We start from the raw sequence: 24024 nt of genomic DNA, 5'->3' as shown, positions 1-24024 counted from the left end.
GCCTACTATATAAAAAATTCGAGGTACATAAAATGGTTCGTTATAACAAATGGGCACTACTTTGGGACACATATCAAAACATTGTTATTACTGTACTATTTTGTTAAAGATGTTTTACCATATCTGGAAGTGTTTAATATTTTTTATGCATAGAAAAGTACACTATATACTAAGACAAACATTGGACTAACTGGTGTTAGATACGAACTGTACCTAACTGTTCTGACTTACGTACAAATTCAGGTAAAGATAGACTTAAGAATGGAACTCGTTTGTAAAATCTGGGGACTACATGTATTTAAATAAAGGGACTAGCTTGGAAACACCTTGAATGTCAGCCTTAAAAATTAAGACTGCTTCCTTTTGACCACGGGGAACTGCTGAAAGTTTCTGAGTAATGAGTCAATGACGTACAAGATACTGTTTCAAGAACACTGTTGGCACATGGCTCAGCACCTCTAGGAACATTTTGTCTCTCATGTAAAGAGTGTGAATTAAGGGGAGAATGAATTACAAATTTAAGATGTGAAAGCCTTTGTTTTCCACCTTGCCTTTATACATAGAGCCACAGGTGCAGATGTTTTGGATAGACTGGGGTTCAGGAGGACTTGGGGTAGGGAAGAGCCCAGAAGCCAAGTGCCGGTAAAGAGACTTAGGTTTCAAAATAATTTTTGCATCTTTATTAAGAGAAGTATGGCTTCCATGATAACAAGTCCTGTATAGAAAGAGAAACCACACTTAGAGACTACCCAAATGCGTGATAGATTTCACATTCTTTGCAAGTCAAGCAGAATATTGGACATTGGACTTCTTATGGGGTATACATGTGGAATTAAAACCTCTGCATCCATACCTAATGGAAATCTTCTGAAGGATGTGTCATGAACTGTAAATTTCCTTATGCTTCAGTAGCACCACAATTTTTTATTATTGTCAGCGGAAAGACTTTATGTAACATGCTAAACACATGTTACAGAAGCAGTACATGGCACAGATGAGCTTTAGTGAGAAGAGCTAAGCCATGTCTAATGTAGGGAAGACTGAGTTATTCATGTAGGAGTGATGCGACCACTCAGTCTTTGGGGTGTCATCTACCATCCTTGCTGCTCTGGTCTCTGATTCCACAGTTCCATCATCTGGCACTTAGAGTTATTTTTGCTGAAAACCAGAGGTACCTACAGAGGGATGATGGTCTTAAGGAGTGTGGGCATTGTGGCTAAGTGGGGAATACAGTGCTACCTGCTTAGTACCTGAGTGACACCAGTGAGGCCCAGGGTACCTAAAAAGCAAAGTACAGTGCTCCAGTTATCTATTGCTGCATAATGAATCACCCCAAAGCTTAGTGGCTTAAAACAACCATAACCATTTATTCTCTCTCAGTGTCTGTGAGTCAGGAATCCGGGAGTGGCTTTACTGTGTAGGCCTGGCTTGGGATTTCATGAGGTTACAGTTAAAAAGTGGCTGGGGCTGGGGTCATCTTGAAGTCTTCTTCATTTGCATCTGTCTCCTGACCTGGGAAGAGTTGATTAGATAGGAACTGATTTCTCAAGCTTTTCTCTGTATCTCTACCGGTCTCCAGCATGGCGGCTTCAGGGTGGCCAGACTTCTTACAAGAAGAAGGCGCAGGGCTCCAAAGGTGTGTGTCCAAGAGAGAGCCAGGCAGAAGCTGTATCATTTTTATGACCCAGCTTTGGAAATCATCACTTCCACCATATTCTTTTGGTCAGAGCAGTCATAGACCCACCCCGGTTCAAAGGGAGGGCACAGAGACTCTGTTTCTTGATAGGAGAGTGGCAAAGTTCTGGAAGAAAAGTGGGGCCAGAAATAATGGTAAACGCAGGTGTCCACACCCTATCAGGGCTACTGTTACTGTCAATCCATCTATGTTTTGGGGCCTCAGTGACTTCATGTGTCTTATAGGTCCTGGCAAACGTGGCCTATATCATCATAGAGTCCACTGAGGAGGGGACGACTGAGTATGGCTTGTGGAAGGATTCTCTGTTTCTGGTTGACCTGTTGTGCTGTGGAGCCATCCTCTTCCCAGTTGTGTGGTGAGTAACCTGCATAGAGGGAGGTCACATGTGGGCTTGTCTGTCAGACCTGGCAGCTGAAATAGTCATTCCCAAGTTGGTCCAAATCACCCGGGGCATCTGTTTAATAAAAAAAAATAGAGCTTCTTGATCCAACTGACCTTCTAGATCAGTCTCCAGGGGTGACATCCTGGAATCTGTGCCTTTATTAATCTTTACTTGATCTTTTTTTTCTTTGAACTTTAGGTGAAAGTTTACAGAAAAAATTAGTTTCTCATTAAACAATTAATACACAAATTGTTTTGTGGCATTGGTTGCCAACCCTGTGATGTGTCAGCACTCTCCCTTCTCCACCCTGGGTTCCCTGTTTCCATTTGTCCAGTTTTCCTGCCCCTTCTTGCCTTCTCGTCTTTGCTTTTATGCCAGTGTGCCCATTTAGTCTCCTATACATGATTGAACTGCAAAGCACATTCCTAATGTGTGTTATCATTTGCCGTATAAACCTGTCTAATATGTGGCTGAAGTGCGAACCTCAGGAGTAACTTCAGTACTGAATTAAAAGAGTGTCTGTGGGCCATACTCTAAGGATTTCTCCAGTCTCTGTCAGACTAGCAAGTCTGGTCTTTTATTTGTGAATTTGAATTTTGTTCCATGTTTTTCTCCCGCCCTGTCTAGGATGCTCTATTGTGACCTCTGTCAGAGCAGTCAGTGGTGGTAGCCGGGCACCATCTAGTTGTTCTGGGCTCAGTCTGGTGGAGGCTGTGGTAGCTGTAGTCCATTAGTCCTTTGGACTAATCTTTCCCTTGTGTCTTTGGCTTTCTTCATTCTCCTTTGCTTCAGCTAGAATGGGACCAGTAGATGTATCATGGATATCTGCTCACAGGCTTTTAAGACTCCAGACACTACTCACCACAGCTGGATGTAGAACTTTTGTTTTATAAACTATGTTATGCCAATTGAGCTAGATGTCCCCCAAGACCATGGTCCTCAGCTCTTAGCCCAGCAACTCAGTCCCTTAGGGAATTTGGATGTGTCTGTGAAGCTTCTATGACTTTACCTTAGTCAGGTTGTACTGACTGCCCCAGTATTGTGTACTGTCTTACCTGTCACCGAAGTTACCACTTATCTACTATCTAATTAGTGTTTTTCCCTCCCCACCGCTCCCCTCCCTCGTAACCATCAAAGATTGTTTGTTCCTGTGTGTAAACCTGGCCAACCTGGCACCATGGGCTGGCATTTAGCATGGATTTTTTGGGGGGTGGGGGGAAAAGCTTGAAGGAATCCCATAAATAGCCTTTTCTTGCCAAGTTAGATGGAAAATGAGGAAGTATGTTAACATAAAACAAGTGATAATTCACAGCACATAAACATTTCAGATATCTCTATAATAGTTTGCTCCATTCCTGGAAATGACAACCTTTAGATGTATATAGTGTACTTTGATTTGTGTAAAGAAATGTTGATGCCAAGTCAATGGTGGATGACAAAGAATATCCTCATTAAATTACATGCAGAAGGATGGAAATTTATGGTTCAGTTTTTATACGGGAGGAAAGAAGGATCACAAATGTAAACTAATTTACTTCACCCTTAATGATCTAGATCTGTGACTGTTTTAAGCAATTAATTATTTTGGAATGAAGTTTAAAAAAATAGATTCTGCGGTATTTTAATGCAAATAATGCATGCCTTCTATGTGTGCCAACCTCACCCTCCCTCGAGAGGTATTTTTTATAAGCACCACTTTGCCATTTTTGTTGCTATAAAAAAATCAGCATAGCACACTTAGAAAAATACCACTGGGGGGAGGGGCCGTGTGGTTGGCAAACATTGAAGACATGCGTTATTTGCATAAATACAATGTATGCCTTCTATTAGAGATGAGGTGTTCCTTATTGCAATGCCCCATGCAATAAATTAATATTTTTAGGATTTTGACATTTGTTGGGTCATTTAGTTACTCTGATTATTTAGAACATGGTACCAGTGGAGCATAATCCTCTTCCAGCCCATTAAATTTGTTCTTAACCCTAACTCCATCACATGTCAGACAAGTACATGTATCAGTTCAGCAGGCAGCTGCCAGCATAGAAGAGCACAGATGAGTCTTTTTAATCACCACCACCTCCCCCCACCCCACCCAGGAATAAGTAATTCAGGCATCAGTAACATAGGATGACCAGCATTGCTTCAGATAAAAAGAGCATCTTATTATTAAAAGGAACGGAGCTTAGTACTCTACTCTTACATCTGCCACTATCACAACAGTAAAATGTGGGAAATATGGAGTATTGGCAAGACCCAGAAGAGTTACAGAGCTACAGGTGGCAATTTCTTGCCACTTGCTAATTATAACACTAATGTGCAGATTGGAAATGGCAAGACTCTTTACAATAAATATCCTGAATGTTGAAGTCAAGTGAAAAATATCAGTAAGTGCTAGAGGGGTGATTTTAGAAGTAGTAGTTAATCTAGGACCCCTGGTTGCGCAGTGGTTAGGAGCTCGGCTGCTAACCAAAAGGTTGGTGGTTTGAATCCACCAGCCATTCCTTGGAACCCCTATGGGCAGTTATTTTTGATGAAAATATACACTTCAAAACATGCTCTCATATAAGAATTTCTGCAAGTATTGTTCAGTGACATTGGTTATATTGTTCACTATTTGTGCTCTGGTTGTTTCAACTCAACCCCGTTAGTTTAGACTCACTGGTCCCTAAACGTCTCATCTGTGCTTTAGAGTAACTGTTGTCTCTTTGATCTCATAAAGATTTAAAAAAAGAACAAGGATGACATTTTTTACTTTTTGAGCTAAACTGTTTGTTTAAAGATGATTTCATGGGGTAGTTCATTTCAGGGTTTGAAGAGTATTCCAGGGCAGTAGTCTTGAGGGTTTCTACAGCCTCAGTGGGTCCAGTAAGTCTCAGTTCTTTGGGAATTTGAAGTTTTTTGTTCCCCCCCCCCATCAGAATCCATCTATTGTGCCCCTGATTGAAATGTTTGGTAGTGGTGGCTGGGCACCATCCAGTTCTGGCCGTGTGTTAAAGTTCTTCTGGTCTCATGTTAGAGGAAGCAGTGGTTAATGGAAGCTATTATCGTCTTTTTATGCAAATAATGTTTGTTTGCCAACTGCACCCTCCCCTGCAAGGTATTTTCTAAGCACTGCTATGCCAGTTTTTTTTTTAACATGTTGCTGTAAAAATAAATTGACGCAGTGTTCTTATGAAAATACCTGGTGGGGTGGAGGGCGTGGTTGGCAAACAGACATAGAAGGCACACATTATTTGCATAAAATACAGTAGTCCTGTAGTCCAGTTGTTTCTCTGATTCTTGAGTTTCCTTCTTCCTCTGTTGCTCCAGGTGAATAGAGACCAATTGTTGCCTCTTGGGTGGCCCCTTGTAAGTTCTTAAGACCCTAGACATTATTCACCAAACTGGGAGGTAGAACAGAACCTTTAAAAACAGTATTATGACAATTGACTGGATTGTCCCTCAAGGCAATGACCCTGATCCATCAAGGTAAGAAAACCAGTCCCATGGGGTGTTTGGTTTTATCTAAGTAGTATCAACAACTTAGCCCTTTTTTTGTGGGGGGGGAGGTTGTTGTTCCACAATTATATATACTATAACTGCCGGTTTGTCGTGTTTCTTGTGTACCGCTCAATAATGTCACTTATATTGGTCAAGTTGTACAGTTTTCATCCACGTTTGGTGTCACCTTTTCCATCATCATAAACAAAAAATTCGCTATTATCTTTATCAAAAGAGTAAAAAGACAACCTATAGACTGGGAAAAAATCTTCGGGAACCATGTATCTGATAAGGATCTGATATCTAGAATATATATAAAGTTTCTACATCTTAACAACAAAAACCAAGTAACCCAGTCAAAAAATGGGCAAAAGACATGAACAAACACTTCACCAAAGAGGATATCCAAGTGACCTTTAAACACATGAAAAGATGGTCATCATTATTAACCACTGAAAAAAGGAAACCCATTACTGTTGGGTTGATTCCCAATCAAAGCAGCTCTGTAAGACTGTAGAACTGCCCCATAAGGTTACCAAGAAGCCACTGATGGATTCAAACTACCAGCCTTTTGGTTAGCAGCCAAGCTCTTAACCACTGCTACCAGGGCTCCTGTTAGCCTTTAGAGAGATGAAAATCAAAACTACAATAAGACAGTACCTCATTCCTACTAGAACGGCAATGATTTAAATAAATAAATAACAAATGCTGGCAAGGATGTGGGGAGATCAGCTCTCTTATCCATTGTTGGTAGGAATGTAAAATGGTACTACCATTGTGGAAAACAGCGAAAGATTAAAAGTAGAACTACCATATGACCCAGAATTCCACTCCTAGGTACATACCCTAAAAAAAAATAGCAACACGAACAGATGTATGCATAGCTGTGTTCATTGCAGCACTATTCACAATAGCAAAAAGATGGAAATGACTAAGTGCCCACCAATGGATGAATGGATAAACAAAATGTGGTACTGTAAAAATGGTGTGGGAGTGGTGTCTGACCTCCTCCAACCCCACAAGTGGGAAGGAGAACCAAGATCAACAGCGAAAGGCTGACTCCCACGAGGCGGAGAACAGACAAGCCTCTCTCTGCCTTCTTTACCAATTCTGACACCAACCGTCCCTCCCATAGTACTCTCTGTTGGGTTCGATAATGCATTGCAGTGTCCACCCAGAACTCACAGACCATACTCATGGTTATGGGGTTTATTAGGGAAGTAACAATTAGAATTCAGGCTCAGAACACTCAGGATACAGTTCTTCCATCAGGACAGCCTCTCCCCAGCTGTGCTTGCAGGCACACCTCTCCCTGGCCCTTGCCCTCTGCCCAAAGGCACTCAGCTTTCCCTCTCCATGGGCCAGGAAGCCCACTACGCTATCTCCTGCCTCCAGGTCTCTGCTGTCAGGTCTCTCCTGCCATCGCTTCTCACCATCTTCAAGGTTACAGCTCTCTCTCTCGGTCTCCTGGTTCCAGGAGCTTCTCAGCACAGGGATCCTGGGTCCAAGGGACACGCTCCTGGCTGTTCTTGGTAGTGGTAGGATCTTCCTCTCTGCTCTGGAATTGGCTCTTTTTTAAGTCAAAACCGACCAATCCCCATTATCAGTCGCTGTCGAGTCAGCTCCAACTTGTAGGGACCTGTGTACAACAGAATGAAACACTGCCCGGTCCTGTGCCATTCTCACAATTTTTGTTATGCTTGAGCCCATTGTTGCAGCCACAGTGTCAGTCCATCTCATTGAGTGTCGTCTTCTTTTTCGCTGGCCCTCTCCTTTACCAGGCATGATGTCCTTCTTCACCAGTCTCCTTGGTGGGCCATGATTACCCCCTCACACAGTCCCACCCAGCCACCTGGGTGGGAGTTACAAGACCATGGCTAGAAAGGGCACACAAAACTAATCAGTCGCACCGAAGGTACATACATACAATGCAATAACTACTCATGTAAAGAAAAATGAGGTCCTGACACAGGCTTGCACCAAGGGTGAAACTTGAGGACAGTATGCTGAGTGAAGTAAGTCAATCACAAAAAAGACAAATAATGTATGATCTCACTTTTATGAAATGACAAGAATAGGTAAAGATATAGAGACCAATGATTATTAATGGTTATGGTGGGGGAGGGTGGAGAATCTTTCTCTAGATAATTTTTAAAAATATTCAGATTCAGCTAGCATTGGTTTGATGCCAGCTTTGTGCTAATTAACTTTCAGATGCTGTTCAGTTCTTACAGCAAATAGACCCATCTTACAGATGGGCAAACAGCTGAGGGTTTGGAAGAGTGGTTTATTTCATGGTCAAGTAAAGAAGGAGTGGCAGTGTCAGACTGTAAACCTGGGTCTGTCAGACCCCACCCTCCTCCCTCTCCAACATATCTGCCTGTGCTGTGCTTACCCTTTAAAGCAGTCTTTCCCTTGGTGGCTCTGAGCTGTACCTAGAACTCTGATCTAGGACTTCATTAATATTATTAATGTTCCCTGCCTGAACTGTAATGATGGTAATTAGTTACTGGCACATTGCAGCCAGATAAAAGACTTCCTGGAGGCTGGCGTTTTTCAACAAAGTTTTAAATCTCCAGCCAGTGAAATACCAAATTTGTGAGAAGCCATATGCTTACAGTACCAAGACCTAGACTTAAGAAGTCAGTAGTCAGTCTGGTGACCTTCTTAGAGGAGTCCTTCTTTCCAGAGAGCAGACGAGCTCAAAGATGCCCCATTGTCTTAACGGTGTGTGTGTAGTGGGGGGATAGTTGCGGGAATGAGAGATTAGGTGGAGATCAGAAGTATTAATTGGTTGACTTTTGCATTGTTTTCTCACTTTGCCACAGATTTGGCCAGCAGAGGGCATCCTTAACTCTCAGACTCGAGCACCATACACGGCCCCAGTTAATATCAAAGATCTCTCTCTCTTTTTTTCTTTTTAAGTTAGGAAGAATAGGCTAAAATCATCTAGTCTAACCCTTTCAGTTTATAATTGAGGAATTCAAGGCCCCAAAATATTTGTGACTTTGCCAGGATCATACTTAGTTACTAGAACTAGAAATAAGGAGGAATGCAGATGTGCTGGCTAACCTTTTGTTTTCCTAATGCCTCTTTTTAGGTCAATCAGACATTTACAAGAAGCATCAGCAACAGATGGAAAAGGCAAGTTTCCTCGTGCTCTTTTTGTGCTGCTCACCTTTCCCGGAACCCATGTGCTTGTGTGCTGCTAAGAGATAGAGGGAGAAAAACTGTGGCCTTACGATGCTGTCTCCCTGGGAGGCAGGCCAGGGAAGTCCTGGGGGCTTACTTTGCAAGAGCACTCAGCGGTCATATGGTAGAGAAGCAGGTGTTGAATGTTACAGAGTCCAGTTGTACAAGGAGGCTTGGAGATGATCGCTGCATATTAAGATGATTTCATTTCATTTCCACTCATGAGTGTGATTTTTTCCTTCTCAAAACTGAGTCAGGAAGAAAAGTCTCATCTTGGAAGAAGGAGGGAAAGATCACACTTCACTGTGAGAACAGGAGGTACTATGGATTGGAGATGGGTATGTGTAAAGCATCCCTTCCTGCTGATTTAACACGCTTTCAAAATAGATGTGTTGGTATTTATTTAAAATGAAACTCTGATTCCAGAAAGAACTGTTAAAACTCTGGTTTTCAAGTGGTTGTGCTATTATAGCCCTTTTGCATCTCCTTGATTTTCTAACCATGCCTCCTAAGTCAGAAAAGAAGCCACAAAGAAAATGTTTTGTGTGCTTCTGTGTTCCTGGGGTTATTTGAATTGTGTTCACGACCACAGGCTGCTGTGGCGTAACGGGAATTTCAAACCACAAGAGTCCCAAGGAGTAGTGCTCTTTCAGACGCGGAGGCTGCCTCTGAATCTGCAGTATCATATACCCAGTGCTGATACTAAGGCAGATCATTTACTACCAGTAGTAAAAAGAACCAAGGTTTTTCTGTTGCTGTTTTTAATAAAGTTTTATTACTGACCTTTTTACTAATTGTAAAAGTAATGTGGGTTCTTTTAAGAAATTTTGGAAAACATGCAGTGATTACAAATCTTATTTCACAAATTTGGTATGTAATTAATACCACATTATTTTTTTTTAATGTCAGTTTTTTAAACTGTGCTTTAGCTGAAAGTTTACAGAGCAAATAAGTTTCTCATTAAACAGTGAATAACAAATTGTTTTGCGATATTGGTTGCCAGCCCCTTGCTGTGTCGACACTCTCCCCTTCTCGATCTCAGGTTCCCCGTTTCCATTCATCCAGTTTTCCTGTCCCTTCCTGTCTTCTTGTCTTTGCTTTTGGGCTGGTACACCCATTTATTCTCATATGATGGTTGAACTGCTTGTGTTATTGTTTATTTTATAGGCCTGTCTAATTTATGGCTGAAGGGTGAACTTCAGGAGTGACTTCAGTACTAAGTTAAAAGGGCCTCCAGGGGCCATACTCTCAGGGTTTGTCTAGTCTCTGCTAGACCAGTTAAGTCAGTTCTTGTTTTGTGAGTCTGAATTTTATTCTGTGTTTTTCTCCTGCTCTGTCTAGGACCCTCTGTTGTGATCCCTGTCAGAGCAGTCAGTAGTGGTAGGTGGGTACCATCTAGTTCTGGGCTCAGTCTGGTGGAGCCTGTGGTATTGTGATCCATTAGTCTTTTGGACTAATCTTTCCCTTGTGTCTGTTTTTTTTTTTTTATTCTCCTTTGCTCCGGACAGTGTGGGACCAGTAGATTCATGTTATTTCTTTAAATTAAATTAAACCTGGCTTCAAGCCTTTGTGTTAAGGTGTGACAGGGTCCCAGGGTTTTTACTTAGAGCATAGTCTTCTGGGGTTATCTGTTGTTGTGGCCACAGTAGTTACTACCGAGATTTCCTGTTGTCTTGACCCATGTGGCCTGTTGAGGTCCAGTTACTCTTGCTTGTGGGCAGCGCTGAGTGCAAGGGTCTTATCTAGGCTGGGAGCCCTGGTCAGTGTTCAGAATTCAGCCTTCCGGAACCCACAGACTTATAGAGTGCTCACAGGCCCCAATCATGGACTGTGTCGACCATTTTTTTTTTTTTCCCCTAGTCCTGGGAAATTATTCTCTTGTTTTCTCCTCTTTTCCTTAAAAGTGACTGGATTCCCTTCTTTCTCTAGAGCACCCTCTGAGATAAATTATTTTCAGTAAGTTTAAGCTTTAAACAGTTGTCCTCTGAAACCTTTTGCCCTTAGCCTGGCTATACAACCGTCCCCTGAGCCAGGGGGCACAGAGAACCCTCCTGCATTCTTAGAATGGGGTAAAGGAAAATTACCCTAAATAAGTAAATAAAACAAATTAGCATTTAACCATCTATCCTGCCACAAACAGAAAAACCAAAATTAGAAAATAAAAGCCCGCTCTCTGGGAATAACTATTGTTTGGGGACATTCTTGGGTTTGGGGGCTTTTTTTCCACCTCTGTATCCCCTTCTTTATCATTCTGAAGGAGCCCTGGTGGCCCAGCTCCTAACCAAAAGGTCAGTGGTTGGAACCCACCAGCTGCTCTGTGGGAGAAAGATGGGGCAGTTCTGCTCTGCCCTATTGGATATCTTGGAGTCAGAATTGACTTGATGGTGGTAGGTTTCTTGTTGTTGTTATCTCTCTAATCCCTCTGGCTTTCTCTAAACCCTGTCCACCTTGTATTTAGAGAGTTTGGGATTAACTGTGGTAATTGTTAACTGTCTCTGACTATTTTCTCCACGAGACCTTGGTAGTTTGCTGAGAATCTTAGTAAAGGACTCTCCCTGGCCAGATAGCACGATAGCGTAGCAGATGAAGCCACAGATAGGGTCAGAATTGTCCACCAGCCTCTGTAGTAAATAGAAACTGTGGAGCAGGAATGCTTTTGTTTTGGCCTGAGCACACAAGGCAGTTTCTTATTTTTCCACCAGGTGACAGCATGGGCCCTCTTCAGCAGAGAGCAAATACATGAAAGCAGGAACACACCTGGACTCACGTTCACCATTCTTAGGATAGCACACTGTTAAGAAAGCACCCATTTTTCACCAGTGAATATTGCAAACCCTTTGAAAGGGGTACAGGGAAGACTAGAATGTGTGTGTGTGTGTGTTTATTGTGCTTTAAGTGAAAGTTTACAAATCAAATCAGTCTCTCACACAAAAACTTCCATGCTCCTTGCTACATACTCCCAATCGTTTTCCCGCTAATGAGACAATTCACTCCCTCCACTCTCTCTTTTTGTGTCCATTTCACCAGCTTCTAAACCCCTCTACCCTCTCATCTCCCCTCCAGGAAGGAGATGCCAACATAGTCTCAAGTGTCCACCTGATCCAATAAGCTCATTCTTTACCAGCATCGCTCTCCAACCCATTGTCCAGTCTAATCCCTATCGGAAGAGTTGACTTCGGGAATGGTTCCTGTCCTGGGCCAGCAGAAGGTCTGGGGGCCATGACCATTGGGGTCCTTCTAGTCTCAGTCAGGCCATTATTCCTGGTCTTTTTATGAGAATTTGGGGTCCGCACCCCACTGCTCTCCTGCTCCCTCAGGGGTTCTCTGTTGTGTTCCTTGTCAGGACAGTCATGAGTTGTAGCCAGGTACCATCTAGCTCTTCTGGTCTCAGGCTGATGTAGTCTCTGGTTTATGTGGCCCTTTCTGTCTTTTGGGCTCATAATTACCTTGTGTCCTTGGTGTTCTTCAATCTCCTTTGCTCCATGTGGGTTGAAACCAATTGATGCATCTTAGATGGCCGCTTGCTAACATTTAAGACCCCAGACGCCACTCTCCAAAGTGGGATGCAGAATGTTTTCTTAATAGATTTTATTATGCCAATGGACTTAGATGTCCCCTGAAACCATGGTCCCCAAACCCCCGCCCCCGCTACACTGGCCTTCGAAGCATTCGGTTTATTCCAGGAACTTCTTTGCTCTTGTGCTGACCTCGCCTGTAGTGTGTGTTGTCTTTCCCATCACCTAATGTAGTTCTTATCTACTAATTAGTGAATACTCCTCTCCTACTCTTCCTCCCTCCCCCCTCTCGTAACCATCAAAGAATATTTTCTTCTCTGTTTAAACTATTTCTTGAGTTCTTATAATAGTGGTCTTATACAATATTTGTCCTTTTGCAACTGACAATTTCACTCAGCATAATGCCTTCCAGATTCTTCCATGTTATGAAATGTTTCACAGATTCATCACTGTTCTTTATGGATACGTAGTATTCCATTGTGCGAATATACCAAAATTTATTTATCCTTTCATCCGTTGTGGAAACCCTGGTGGCGTAGTGGTTAAGTGCTACGACTGCTAACCAAAGGGTCAGCAGTTCAAATCCACCAGGCGGTCCTCGGAAACTCTGTGGGGCAGTTCTACTCTGTCCTATAGGGTCGCTATGAGTCAGAATTGACTCGACGGCACTGGGTTTGGTTTTTTTGGTTTTCATCCGTTGATGGGCACCTTGGTTGCTTCCATCTTTTTGCTGTTGTAAACAGTGCTGCAGTGAACATGGCCATGCATATATCTGTTCATGTAAAGGCCCTTATTTCTCTAGGATATATCCCAAGTTGACTAGATGGCACTGGCTTAAGTTTAGGTTGGGGTTATATCCCAAGGAATGAGATTGCTGGATCGTATGGTAGCTCTATTTCTAACTTTTTAAGGAATCGCCAAATCGATTTCCGAAGTGGTTGTACCATTTGACATTCCCACCAGCAGTGTATAAGTGTTCTAGTCTCTCCACAGCCTCTCCAGCAGTTATTGTTTTGTGTTTTTTGGATTAATGCAAGCCTTGTTGGAGTAAGATGGAATCTCATTGTAGTTTTGATTTACATTTCTCTAATTGGAAACCCTGGTGGTGTAGTGGTTAAGTGCTACAGCTGCTAACGAAGAGGTGGGCAGTTCAAATCCACCAGGCGCTCCTTGGAAACTCTGTGGGGCAGTTCTACTCTGTCCTATAGGGTCGCTATGAGTCAGAATCGACTCGATGGCAGTGGCAGTACTGGTAATAGTGGCAATGGCTAATGATTGTGAGCATTTCCTCGTGTATCTGTTAGCTACCTGAATGTCTTCTTTAGTGAAGTGTCTGTTCATATCTTTTGCCCGTTTTTTAATTGTGTTATTTGTGTTTTTGCAGTTGAGTTTTTGCAGTATCATGTAGATTTTAGAGATCAGGCGGTGATCAGAAATGTCAAAGCTGAAAACTTTTTCCCAGTCTTTAAGTAATCTTTTTACCCTTTTGGTGAAGTTTTTGGGTGAGCATAGGTGTTTGATTTTTAGGAGCTCCCAGTTATCTAGTTTTTCTTTGGCATTGTTAGCAATGTTTTATATATTGTTTATGCCATGTATTAGGGCTCCTAACGTTGTCCCTATTTTTTCTTCCATGATCTTTATTGTTTTAGATTTTATATTTAGGTCCTTTGATCCATTTTGAGTTCATATTTGCGCGTGGTATGAGGTATGGGTTGTTTCATTTTTTTTTGCAGATGGATATCGGTTATCCCAGCACCATTTGTTAAAAAGACTATCTTTTCCCCATTTAACTGTTTTGGGGCTTTTGTCAAATATCAGCAGCTCATATGTGGATGGATTTATGTCTGGATTCTTAATTCTGTTCCATTGGTCTATGCATCTGTTGTTGTACCAGTACCAGGCTGTTTTGACTATTGTGGCAGTATAATAGGTTCTCAAATCAGGTTGAGGAAGGCCTCCCACTTTGTTCTTTTTTTTCAGTAATGCCTTACTTATCCAGGGCCTCTTACCCGTCCATATGAAGTTGGTGATTTGTTTCTCCATCTCATTAAAGAATGTTGTTGGAATTTGGATCAGAATTGCATTAAATGTATAGATTGCTTTTGGTAGAATAGACATTTTTATAATGTTAAGTCTTCCTATCCATGAGCAAAGTATGTATTTCCATTTATGTAGGTCTCTTTTGGTTTCTTGCAGAAGTGTATTGTTGTTTTCTTTGTATTAGTCTTTTACATCTCTGGTAAGATTTATTCCTAAGTATTTTATCTTCTTGGGGGCTACTGTAAATGGCATTGATTTGGTGATTTCCTCTTTGATGTTCTTTTTGTTTGTGTAGAGGAATCCAACTGATTTTTGTATGTTTATCTTATATCCCAATACTCTGCTGAACTCTTCTATTAGTTTCAGTAGTTTTCTGGAGGATTCCTTAGGGTTTTCTGTGTATAAGGTCATGTCCTCTGCAAATAGAGATATTTTTACTTCTTTCTTTGCCAATCTGGATGCCCTTTATTTCTTTATCTAGCCTAATTGCCCTGGCTAGGACCTCTAGCACAGTGTTGAATAAGAGCGGTGATAAAGGTCATCCTTGTCTGGCTCCCTATCTTGAGGGGTATGCTTTCAGGCTCTCTCCATTTAGGATGATGTTGGCTGTTGGCTTTGTATAAATGCCCTTTATTATGTTGAGGAATTTCCCTTCTATTCCTATTTTGCTGAGAGGTTTTATCGCGAATGGTGTTGAACTTTGTCAAATGCCTTTTCTGCATAAATTGATAAAATCATGTGGTTCTTTTCTTCTGTTTTATTTATGTGGATTACATTAATTGTTTTTCTAATGTTGAACCATCCTTGCATACCTGGTATGAATCCCACTTGGTCATGGTGAATTATTTTTTTGATATGTTGTTGAATTCTACTGGCTAGAATTTTGTTGAGGATTTTTGCATCTAAGTTCATAAGGGATATAGGCCTGTGATTTTCTTTTTTTTATGGTGTCTTTACCTGGTTTTGGTATCAGGGATATGGTGGCTTCATGGAATGAGTTTGGGAGTATTCTGTCCTTTTCTGTGCTCTGAAATACCTTTAATAGTAGTGGTGTTAATTCTTCTCTGAAGGTTTGGTAGAACTCTGCAGTGAAGCCGTCCGGACCAGGGCTTTTTTTTTTTGTTGGGAGTTTTTTGATTACCTTTTCAATCTCTTTTGTTATGGGTCTGTTTAGTTGTTCTACCTCTGTTTGTGTTAGTTTAGGTAGGTAGTGTGTTTCTAGGAATTCATCCATTTCTTCTAGGTTTTCAAATTAGAGTACAGTTTTTCATAGTAATCTGATATGATTCTTTTAATTTCAGTTGGGTGTGTTGTAATATTGCCCATCCCATTTCTTATTCAGGTTATTTGCTTCCTCTCCTGTTTTTCTTTTGTCAGTTTGGCCAGTGGTTTATCAATTTTGTTGATTTTTTTCAAAGAACCAGCTTTTGGTCTTGTTAATTCTTTCAATTGTTTTTCTGTTTTCTATTTCCTTTAGTTCTGCTCTAATTTTTATTATTTGTTTTCTTCTGGTGCCTGAGGGTTTCTTTTGTTGGCTCTCTTTCTATTTGTTAAAGTTATAGGGATAATTCTTTGATTTTCGCCCTTTCTTCTTTTTGGGTGTGTACACTTATTGATATAAATTGACCTCTGAGCATTGCTTTTGCTGTGTAACAAAGGTTCTGATAGGAAGTGTTTTCATTGTCATTGGATTCTGGAATTTCTTTATTCCATCCTTAATGTCTTCTATAATCCAGTCTTTTTTGAGCAGGGTGTTGTTCAGTTTCCAAGTGTTTCATTTCTTTTCCCTGCTTCTTCTGTTATTGATTTCCACTTTTATGGCCTTATGGTCAGAGAAGATGCTTTGTAATATTTCAATGTTTTAGATTCTGCTAAGGCTTGCTTTATGAACTAATATGTGGTCTATTCTAGAGAATGGTCCATGTGCACTGGAAAAGAAAGTATACTTGGTTGCTGTTGGGTGAAGTGTTCTGTATATGTCTATGAGGTCAAGTTGGTTGATTGTGGCATGTAGATCTTCCGTGTCTTTATTGAGCTTCTTTCTGGACATCCTGTCCTTCACTGAAAGTAGTGTGAAGTCTCCTACTATTATTGTGGAGCTGTCTATCTCACTTAGCAGTGCTGATAGAGTTTGTTTTATGTATCTTGCAGCCCTGTAATTGGGTGCATAAATATTTAATATGGTTATATCTTCTTGATATATTGTTCCTTTAATCATTATATAGTGTTCTTCCTTATCCTTTATGATGGATTTAACTTTAATGTCTATTTTATCAGAAATTAACATTGCCACTGTTGCTCTTTTTTGATTGTTGTTTGCTTGATGTATTTTTTTCCATCCTTTGAGTTTTAGTTTGTTTGTGTCTCTAAGTTTAAGGTGTGTCTCTTGTAGGCAGCATATAGACGGATTGTGTTTTTTAATCCATTCTGCCACTCTGTGTCTCTTTTTTGGTGCATTTAGTCCATTTACATTCAGTGTAATTATGGATAGGTATGAATTTATTGCTATCGTTTTGATGTCTTTTTTTGTGTTTTGTTGACGGTTTCTTTTTCCCACTTAATTTTATATGCTGAGTAGATTATCTTGACATATTGTCCTTTCCTTCCTTTCCTCATAGTCGTCGTTGATTTTGTTTCTGCTGAGTCTCTATTTTTCTCTTGTATTTTATTTTGATGAGTAGGATAGTTTGTCTCCTTTGTGGTTACCTTATTATTTACTCCTATTTTTCTAAATTTAAACCTAACTTTTATTTCTTTGTATCGCCGTATCTTCCTCTCCATGTGGAAGAGGTATGTTTACATTTCTTAGTCCCTCTTTATTGTTTTGATGTTGTCTTTTATATAATAACATCACTGTTACCCTGTTTTGAGGTTTTTTTTTTTTTAATCCTGCTTTATTTTTTGGATTTCCCTGTCTGGGTTGACTTCTCATTGTTCTGCCCAGTGTTCTAGCCTTGGGTTGATACCTGATATTATTGATTTTCTAACTGAAGTACTCCCTTTAGCATTTCTTGCAGTTTTGGTTTGGTTTTTACGAATTTCTTAAACTTCCGTTTATCTGGTAATGCCCAAATTTCACCTTCATATTTAAGAGACAGTTTTTGCTGGATATATGATTCTTGACTGGCAATTTTTTTTCCTTCCATTTTTTAAATAAGTCATCCCATTGCCTTCTTGCCTGCATGTTTTCTGCCGAGTAGTCTGAGCTTATTCTTATTGGCTCTGCTTTGTAGGTGACTTTTTGTTCATCCCTCGCTGCTCTTATAATTCTGTCTTTATCTTTGGTTTTAGCAAGTTTGATTATATGTCTTGGTGGCTTTCTTTTAACATCTACCTTATGTGGAGTTCGATGAGCATCTTGGATAGATATCTTCTCATCTTTCACGATATCGGGGAAGTTTTCTGCTGACAAATCTTCAACAATTCTCTGTATTTTCTGTTATCCCTTCCTGTTCTGGTACTCCAGTCATTCATAGGTTTTTTCTCTTGATAGAATCCCACATGATTCTTAAGATTTCTTCATTTTTTAAAATTCTTTCTTCTGATTTTTCTTCAAATATATTAGTGCCAAGTGATTTATCTTTAAGTTCAGAAATTCTAGCTTCTACTTGCTCATTTCTGCTCCTCTGACTTTCTATTGAGTTATCTAACTCTGTAATTTCATTGTTAATTTTCTGAATTTCTGATTGCTGTCTGTGGATTTTTTCAGCTTGTTAAATTTTTCATTATGTTCCTGAATAATCTTTCTAATTTCTTCAGTTGCTTTGTCTGTGTTTTCCTTGGCTTGTTCTGCATATTGCCTCATTTCCTTCGTGATGTCTTGAAGGGTTCTATATATTAATCTTTTGTATTCTGCCTCTGGTAATTCCAGAAATGTACTTTCATCTAGAAGATGCCTGGATTCTTTGTTTTGAGAGCTTGGTCTGTTTCTTTATGTGACTTGATATTGACGGTTGTCTCTGAGCCATCTGTAAGTTATTGTATTAGTTTATGCTTGCTTACTGTGTCATAGCTTCTAGCTTTGTTTTGTTTCCATATGCCCAGATGGGTTGCTTGAGTGAGCTAGCTTGATTATTTTTGCCTTTGGAGCTCTGTTGTCCTGTCCCCAGCTGGCTAGAGCTGTTATCAGGTATATCAGTCTAGGAGTCCATTCAGTTTTCTTGTATGAATTCAGCTTAGGTTTCCAGGTAGCTGATATCAAGTGTGTGGTACAGGCTCTGTCCTACAGTCTTAGAGGGGCAGGGGTGATTGGTGTATGTACCAGTATCTGATTGCAGCAGGGGGTCACACTCTGAACAAGGCAGGCAGCTGATAACTGACCCCCGAGTGTGTCTGAGGAAAGCGCGTCCCTGTTCCCTAGAGTGTGCAGGTGGGTGGGTTCTGCAGATGGACCATGGGCACCCGGTGTTTTTGGTTGTAAGGACTGGGAGTTACCAGTTATCCTTGGACCCCTGTGATGGGTGGCTGGATGACCTGCATGGAGCTACCAGTCCTTAGGCCCCTGATGTGAGTAGGTGAGGACCCTGTTCAATAGGCAAAGCAATGTCAAACATCAAACACCCACCTCTCCACTGCACAGCTGAAATGGTTGGAGTCTGCCAGCAAGGGCTTATTCTCCTGAAATAGGTCCACACAGGTCCATGCAGAGGGGAAAGGTGCTCAAAGTCCATGGACCATTTATGCCTGGACAGGACCTGCTTCTGTCCTGAGCTCCCGTTAGTGGAGCTGGCAAATTATCTTTTCCCCCAGTTGCAAATTTTTTCCTTCTCCAAGGCTGGGAGAATGGCTCTAGGCGCTCAACAGGGCCTATCTCAGGCCCATGGTATTCAGCCGCTGAAGCTGGCTTGGGGGTTGGGGGGTGCAGTAAAATATACGCAAGTACTTAGCTTTTGCCAAGAGTGCTGTTCTTCTCTGGTTCCGGAGGTGTGAGTAGGCTGTGTGGCTGGCTGCTTCTCCCTGAGGAAATGGCGGCCTAATGCTAGTGCCAGCCCGCCGCCGCCGCCGCCGCCGCCGCTGCTCCGGGAATGGTGCCTGAGGGCTCCCGGCGATTCAGGTCCGGTAACTCCTCTCCACTTCTTAACTGTCTCTTCCTCCCCCTGCTCCTCTGTTCATTTTCTAAGCTTGCCTTTGATGCCCAGGTTCCTAGCTTATCATAAATATACTCGTTTTACTTGTTTTTTTTGGGGTCTTTGTTATAAAGAGGGCTCGCCAGAAGCATCTGTCTATTCTGCCAGCTTGGCTCTGCCTCCAGGTGTGCCTTCTTCATTAGTGTTCTTCATTTTCACTGAATTGAATTTAGGCTGCAGGATGCTTTTGAGCTAATCTGCAAATACACATTTCACTCCATACTTTGAAAACTATGCATGTGACACTTCCAGAGTCAGGGTAGCCATGTTGCCCACAGTTGAAGTCTCCTCTGCAGAGAGCTCTCAGGAACCACAGGTATGGTTGCTGGCAAGGTGACCACAGGTGTGGTTGCAGTGTGAATATCCACCTCATCCACTCCAGGACAGATTCGAAGCAGTGCAGGGAAGCTGGAGTGAGTACACGACGGCCACTGGTTCCTGAATAGGGTGGCTGTGCTCCTCAACTCACCTCTCCTGAGATCTAACTTACCCTAGAGGTGACTGGAAAGTAAAGGCCATGGACAATAACGTCTCCTCAGTTTGGAAGCATTGTGCTAGTTGTAGGATGACATTTTGGCTCCTGTTCTTAGGCTTATTATTCCACTGACCCATTGCATGACCTTGGACAGTGACTTGGGTTTAAGAATCTCATTTTTAGTGTAGGCCCAGTCCAGGCTGACTAATTGAGGGCAGCAGCTGTTTGTACTTGCTCTTCTTGCATTTGGGGTTGCGTATAGCTTTCAGAAGGTGTCCTGGTGGTGCAGTGGTTAAAGTGCTTGACTGCTAACCAAAAGATTGGCAGTTTGGAAACACCAGTGCCTCCTCAGGAGAAAGATGTGGCAGTCTGCTCCTGTAAAGATTACAGCCCTGGAAACCCTATGGAGCAGGCCTGCTCTGTCCTGTAGGGTCGCTGTGAGTCAGAATTTGACACAGCAGCAGTGGGTTTGGTTTTTTGGTATAGCTTTCAGAGGGTGTTTGGATTTTGTTTATTTCTTTGTCTCTGAATTCTTGTTGACTGAACCTGAGGGAAGTATAAAGGAAAGCATTAAGGACAAAGCTGTCCAGTGCCCTTAAGCCATGTCTCTATCTCTCCTGTCACACGCTGTGGCTTTTCTTATGTCTTCTGTCATTTAGATTCACTGCTTTGCTGCATCTTCTGAGAGGAAGCTTAATTGAGTCTTGCACAGACACATCTAGCTCTGGTTCCACTGTGTTTGGCCTGCCAAGATTTCCTGGCTGTAACAGCCCTTGAGCCTGCATCCTCTATTACCTCTGTTACCTTCTCTTTCTCACATGTAGGACTTACAGGACTGGCTTAGGAATATACATCATGAATTTAATTAACAGTCTCTGCTTCTGATCATCCTTTTTTTGTCTCCTTGTGTTTCTGAGGAAAATTCAGAGGAAGTATTTTAAGGACTCTTAGCATATAAACAAATGTGATTGACTAGTTGTAAGAGTTATGGCTTAGTAGCTTCATTCTGAGCTGCTGCTGTGTTCTAGAAGTACCTGTGACCAGTCATGAGGTATTTGTTAGGGCTGCAGTTCTCAAGAGGGTCTTTAGGGTCAAAATTATTTTCACAATAATACTTATCCTCCCTTTTCACTCTTGACATTTGCACTTCTGGTGCAAAAGCAGTGGTGGCTAAAATGCTGGCGTCTTAGCACAAATCAAGGCATTGGCTCCAAACTGTACTGTGGCCATTGCATACATGTTGTGGGGGGAGCTCATTTTACTTAAGAATGGCCCTGATGAAGTAGTAAAAACTGTTATTGTTATTAAATCTCAACCCTTGAGCACACATCCTTTAATATTCTGCATGGTGAAATGGGAAGTATGCATAAATATTAAAGGATAGTGGTTGTCTTGAGGAAAAGCATATGTTCAATTGAGTTGCAAGCTAAACTAGCCACTTTTATTTTTTTTTTGTAGAACACCATTTTTACTTGAAAGAGTGACTGACAGACAAACTATGGTTACTCAGACTTGGGAGTTTGTCACACATTGTCTTGAAAATGAAGAAAATGAAGGAAGTTAGCCTGTCGCTTTAAGAACAACAACTGACAGTATTTGTTGCCAGTGATAAAATTTGAACTTTCAAATGACAATTAGAATTTAGGAAAGCTTGTATTCACCACTGTGAGCTCGACAATTTCCCAGTCCTTAAAAGACTTCTGATGTGAGCAAGGGTACTATCAAAGAATGTGATTTTTTAAATATTTTATAGTGAAATGTTTCAATACTTGGAAGATCTGAATAACTCAGCAAAACAATATTTTCCAAATGATGAATGCGTGATGCAATACAGTCACACACGGGTAAAAGATTCATTCAGAGTATAGAATAGACAAGCAGATTTTAATGTAACAGAGTATGAAATATTCATTGATACGATTTCAGATTACCTACAACACTCATCTGTAAGAAACTAGCTTGTCAAGCTTTAGTATAGAATCAAATCGTCTACAGTTACCTGAAAAGTCCTATATACAGAAGGCTGTATTTCCTTCATATTCTTCAACCAAAACAACCTTTCACCAACAGAATTGAATAAAGAAGCAGAAAATGAGACTCTAGCTTATGTTACCATGTAATGGATTTATTTTGTTATTTTTAAATGAATTAAAAATTTTTGAAATTTCTCAATTTTAACTTCTAATGTGGTAATTTTTTTTTTTTTTTTTTTTTTTGAATTGTTGCCATCTGGTTGATTCTGACTCATAGTGACCCTTTAGTTCTACAGAGTAGAACGGCCCCATAGGGTTTACAAGGAGTGGGCGGTGGATTCAAACTGCCGACATTTTGATTAGCAGCCAAGCTCTTAACCATTGCACCACCAGGACTTCATGATAAATATATATTTTTTAAAATGTGGTTTTGGTAAAGGTTCATACAATAAATTAGGTTCCTATTTGACAGTTTCCGTACAGATTGTTCAGTGACATTAGTTACATTTTTCATAATGTGTCCACATTCTCTTTAATTGCATTTCCAGTACTGTAGTTTCCCTGCCCTCTTATCTTCTCATCTTTGCTTTAGAGTAAATGTCGACCTTTTGGTCTCATATAGATAGTTTTTTAGTAGAGCACCATAGTTACAGGTAATATCCTTTACTTTGTGGGCCACTGTTATTTTGCTAAATGATGATCTTGGGATAGTTTTGGTTCAAGGTTAAAGAGTATATCAGGGAAATAGTCTCAGGGAGTTCTCTGGTCTCAACTGGAATTTAAGTTCTGTTCCACATTTTTCTCCTATTCTATCAGGGTCCATCTATTGTGGCCCTGATCAGAATAGTTGGTAATGATTGCACCATCTGGTAGTGCTTCTGGGCACCATCTAGCAGTTCTGGTCTCAGGATAGATGAGGCTGTGGCTTGTGTGGGCTGTTAGCCCTGTAGACTAGTTTCTTCTCTGAGACTTTGGTTTCCCTCTTATTCTTTTACTCCTGATGAGTAGAGACCAATAGTTGTATTTTAGATGGCTGCTCACTTCACTAGGATGCTGGAAGTGAACTTTGTGAACTATTTTATGCCAATTGACTGAGCTGCCTTTTGAGACTAAGATCCTAAGCCTTCAAACCTAGGAAACCAGTCTCACAAGGTGTTTGGTTATATCTTAGAAGTATCTGTAATTGTGTCTTCTATGAATATATGTGCCTGCACAAAAATATCTATACTTACACATACATATAGATACTACTGTCTGTGCATACACATGTATATACCTGTACCTGGTATGGTAAATATTAATAGATATAATGCACATAAACAAAAGTTTTTTGGAGTCTTCAATAATTTATAAAAGTGTAAAGGAGTCCTAAGACCAAAAGCTTGAGAACCATTCTGTTAGAGGCTTCTTGGAAGTCTGTGGTAGTCATGATGACTATATAAGATAATTAAAAGTGGGGGAATGGCTGCCTCATTCTTCTTTCCTTTGCCTCTTGAGCTCATTTCAGACTTACTGGCCCAGGTGCTTGTTTAAGATGTCTATTAGTTCTGGGAAACTCATGGCAAAGAATTGTGTTTTGTTTGGGTGTCATTATATAAACAGACCCAGTGAAAAAATCTGCTGGTGAGAAAGGAAGAGAAATAATCATTGTGTGCATCATGGCTACAACTTGTGTTTGTATATTTAATGTTTTCTGTTCTTGGTTCCCTTAGACTGGTGGTTCTTAACCTTTGTGTTAATTTCTTAAAACCAAACCCATTGCTGTCGAATTAATTCCCACTGCCCCCATAGGATTTCCAGTGAGCAGCTGGTGGATTCAAACTGCCAACCTTTTGGTTTGCAACTGAGCTCTTAACCACTGTGCCACCAGGGCTCCATTAGTTTCTTAGGGCTGCCATAATAAAGTACCACAAATTTAGTGACTTATAAGAACAGAAATCTATTATCTCACAGTTCTGGAGGCTGGAAGTCCAAATTCAGGGTGTAGGCAGGCCCATGTTCTCTCTAAAGGCTCTAAAGGAAGATCCTTTTTTGTCTCTCCTGGCTTCTGGTAGCCCCAGCCATTCCTTGGCTTACAGCTACAGCACATGGCCGTTTCCCCTCAGTCTTTCTCTTTGTGTCTCTTCTCTTTTATAGGACACCACT

The 24024-nt window shown here is 41.0% G+C and overlaps 1 protein-coding gene across 5 annotated transcripts in view; it reads left to right on the top strand.

The window, feature by feature from the left end:
* Nucleotides 1-24024, top strand: part of GPR107 (G protein-coupled receptor 107) — a 117991-nt gene that overhangs the window by 68097 nt on the left and 25870 nt on the right. For 3 of the 5 annotated variants that reach the window (XR_002784998.2, XM_010587561.3, XM_064291329.1), the window contains 3 exons: nucleotides 1921-2051; nucleotides 8659-8702; nucleotides 9008-9088. Coding sequence is in view for 4 of the 5 variants with exons in the window: in XM_010587561.3 (XP_010585863.1) it covers nucleotides 1921-2051; nucleotides 8659-8702; nucleotides 9008-9088 (256 nt within the window). In the remaining variant the exon portion in view is untranslated. The remainder of the gene's footprint in view (nucleotides 1-1920; nucleotides 2052-8658; nucleotides 8703-9007; nucleotides 9089-24024) is intronic. The other 2 variants (XM_003407418.4, XM_023544838.2) reach the window with 1 other exon arrangement.

Source organism: Loxodonta africana, chromosome 9, assembly GCF_030014295.1.
Source record: "Loxodonta africana isolate mLoxAfr1 chromosome 9, mLoxAfr1.hap2, whole genome shotgun sequence".
NCBI classification, from domain to species: domain Eukaryota; kingdom Metazoa; phylum Chordata; class Mammalia; order Proboscidea; family Elephantidae; genus Loxodonta; species Loxodonta africana.
Note: the sequence above shows the minus strand (reverse complement) of the source record. Positions and strands in the feature narration are given on the sequence as shown.